The sequence below is a fragment of the Epinephelus fuscoguttatus genome, linkage group LG12 (assembly GCF_011397635.1).
Source record: "Epinephelus fuscoguttatus linkage group LG12, E.fuscoguttatus.final_Chr_v1".
NCBI classification, from domain to species: Eukaryota; Metazoa; Chordata; class Actinopteri; order Perciformes; family Serranidae; genus Epinephelus; species Epinephelus fuscoguttatus.
In genome coordinates this window covers 43977214-43978061 of record NC_064763.1, presented here as the reverse complement: position 1 = coordinate 43978061, position 848 = coordinate 43977214, and the positions used below count along the sequence as shown (strand labels likewise).

Here is an 848-nt window from a genome sequence, read left to right as displayed (position 1 = left end):
ACAGTTATTAATGTTAATAAACAGTCACAGTGAACTGACTCGTTGATTATCATCAGTGAACAGGATGTACTCATGTTTATAGACTGGAGTTTATAAATGATGATTTATTAATATCAGAGACACAGATATGGGGTTTATATATTCACATATGTATAATTAATGTTAATTAACAGATGTTTAAATTAAAACATGTTCTGGTTAATTAATTTATGAATCTCTGTGTTTGGTGGTTTTAAGTTTTCTGTCTCAGCCTCGACTGCAGATAATCAACCTGTTCATTAATAAAGTTTAATAACAAAGTGTTGCTAATAAAATTTTCTGACCTGCAGCAGAGCAGCAGCAGCTGAGGGCGATCGTCAGCAGCAGACAATGGACCCTCATCTCTCTCTCTCTCTCTATTTGCTGTTGTTCTTCAGACAGTCGAAGTCAAACTGAAGCAGAACAACTTCCTGTCAACCACCTGACCTGACGCCACCCACACCACCCACCGCCCTCTGTGCTCCACCCTCTGTGTCCGCTCTGGGTAGTGCTAGTTAACAGCAGCATTAGTATGTCGTTGTAAAATTTTCTCTGAGGGGGATTAGGCTGACAAATAATAAAAGACATGGAGGCATCAAATTGAAAATAGAAAACAAAGAGAAAGGACAGAAAGTTGAACTCATCACAGCGACTCTGAGTTACTGCTGAGATTCACTTCTATTAAAATAAACTGAAAGAACCGCAGAGAATAAAAACATTAATACAGAATAATAATCACAGTTTTATATTTGTTACCACTGTGTGTTTGAATTCCTCGAGTCCTGGTTCCTTTCAGTTTCACACATCTGTGTGAAGATGTTACACATGAA

General features: G+C 37.6%; 1 protein-coding gene across 2 annotated transcripts in view; it reads right to left on the bottom strand.

Annotated features, from left to right (window-relative positions):
- Positions 1–445, bottom strand: part of csf1rb (colony stimulating factor 1 receptor, b) — a 36665-nt gene extending 36220 nt beyond the window's left edge. For both annotated transcript variants that reach the window (XM_049591923.1, XM_049591924.1), the window contains exon 1: positions 324–445. In XM_049591923.1, coding sequence (XP_049447880.1) covers positions 324–381 — 58 coding nt within the window. In that variant the 5' untranslated portion in view covers positions 382–445. The remainder of the gene's footprint in view (positions 1–323) is intronic.
- Positions 446–848: the final 403 nt, after the last annotated feature.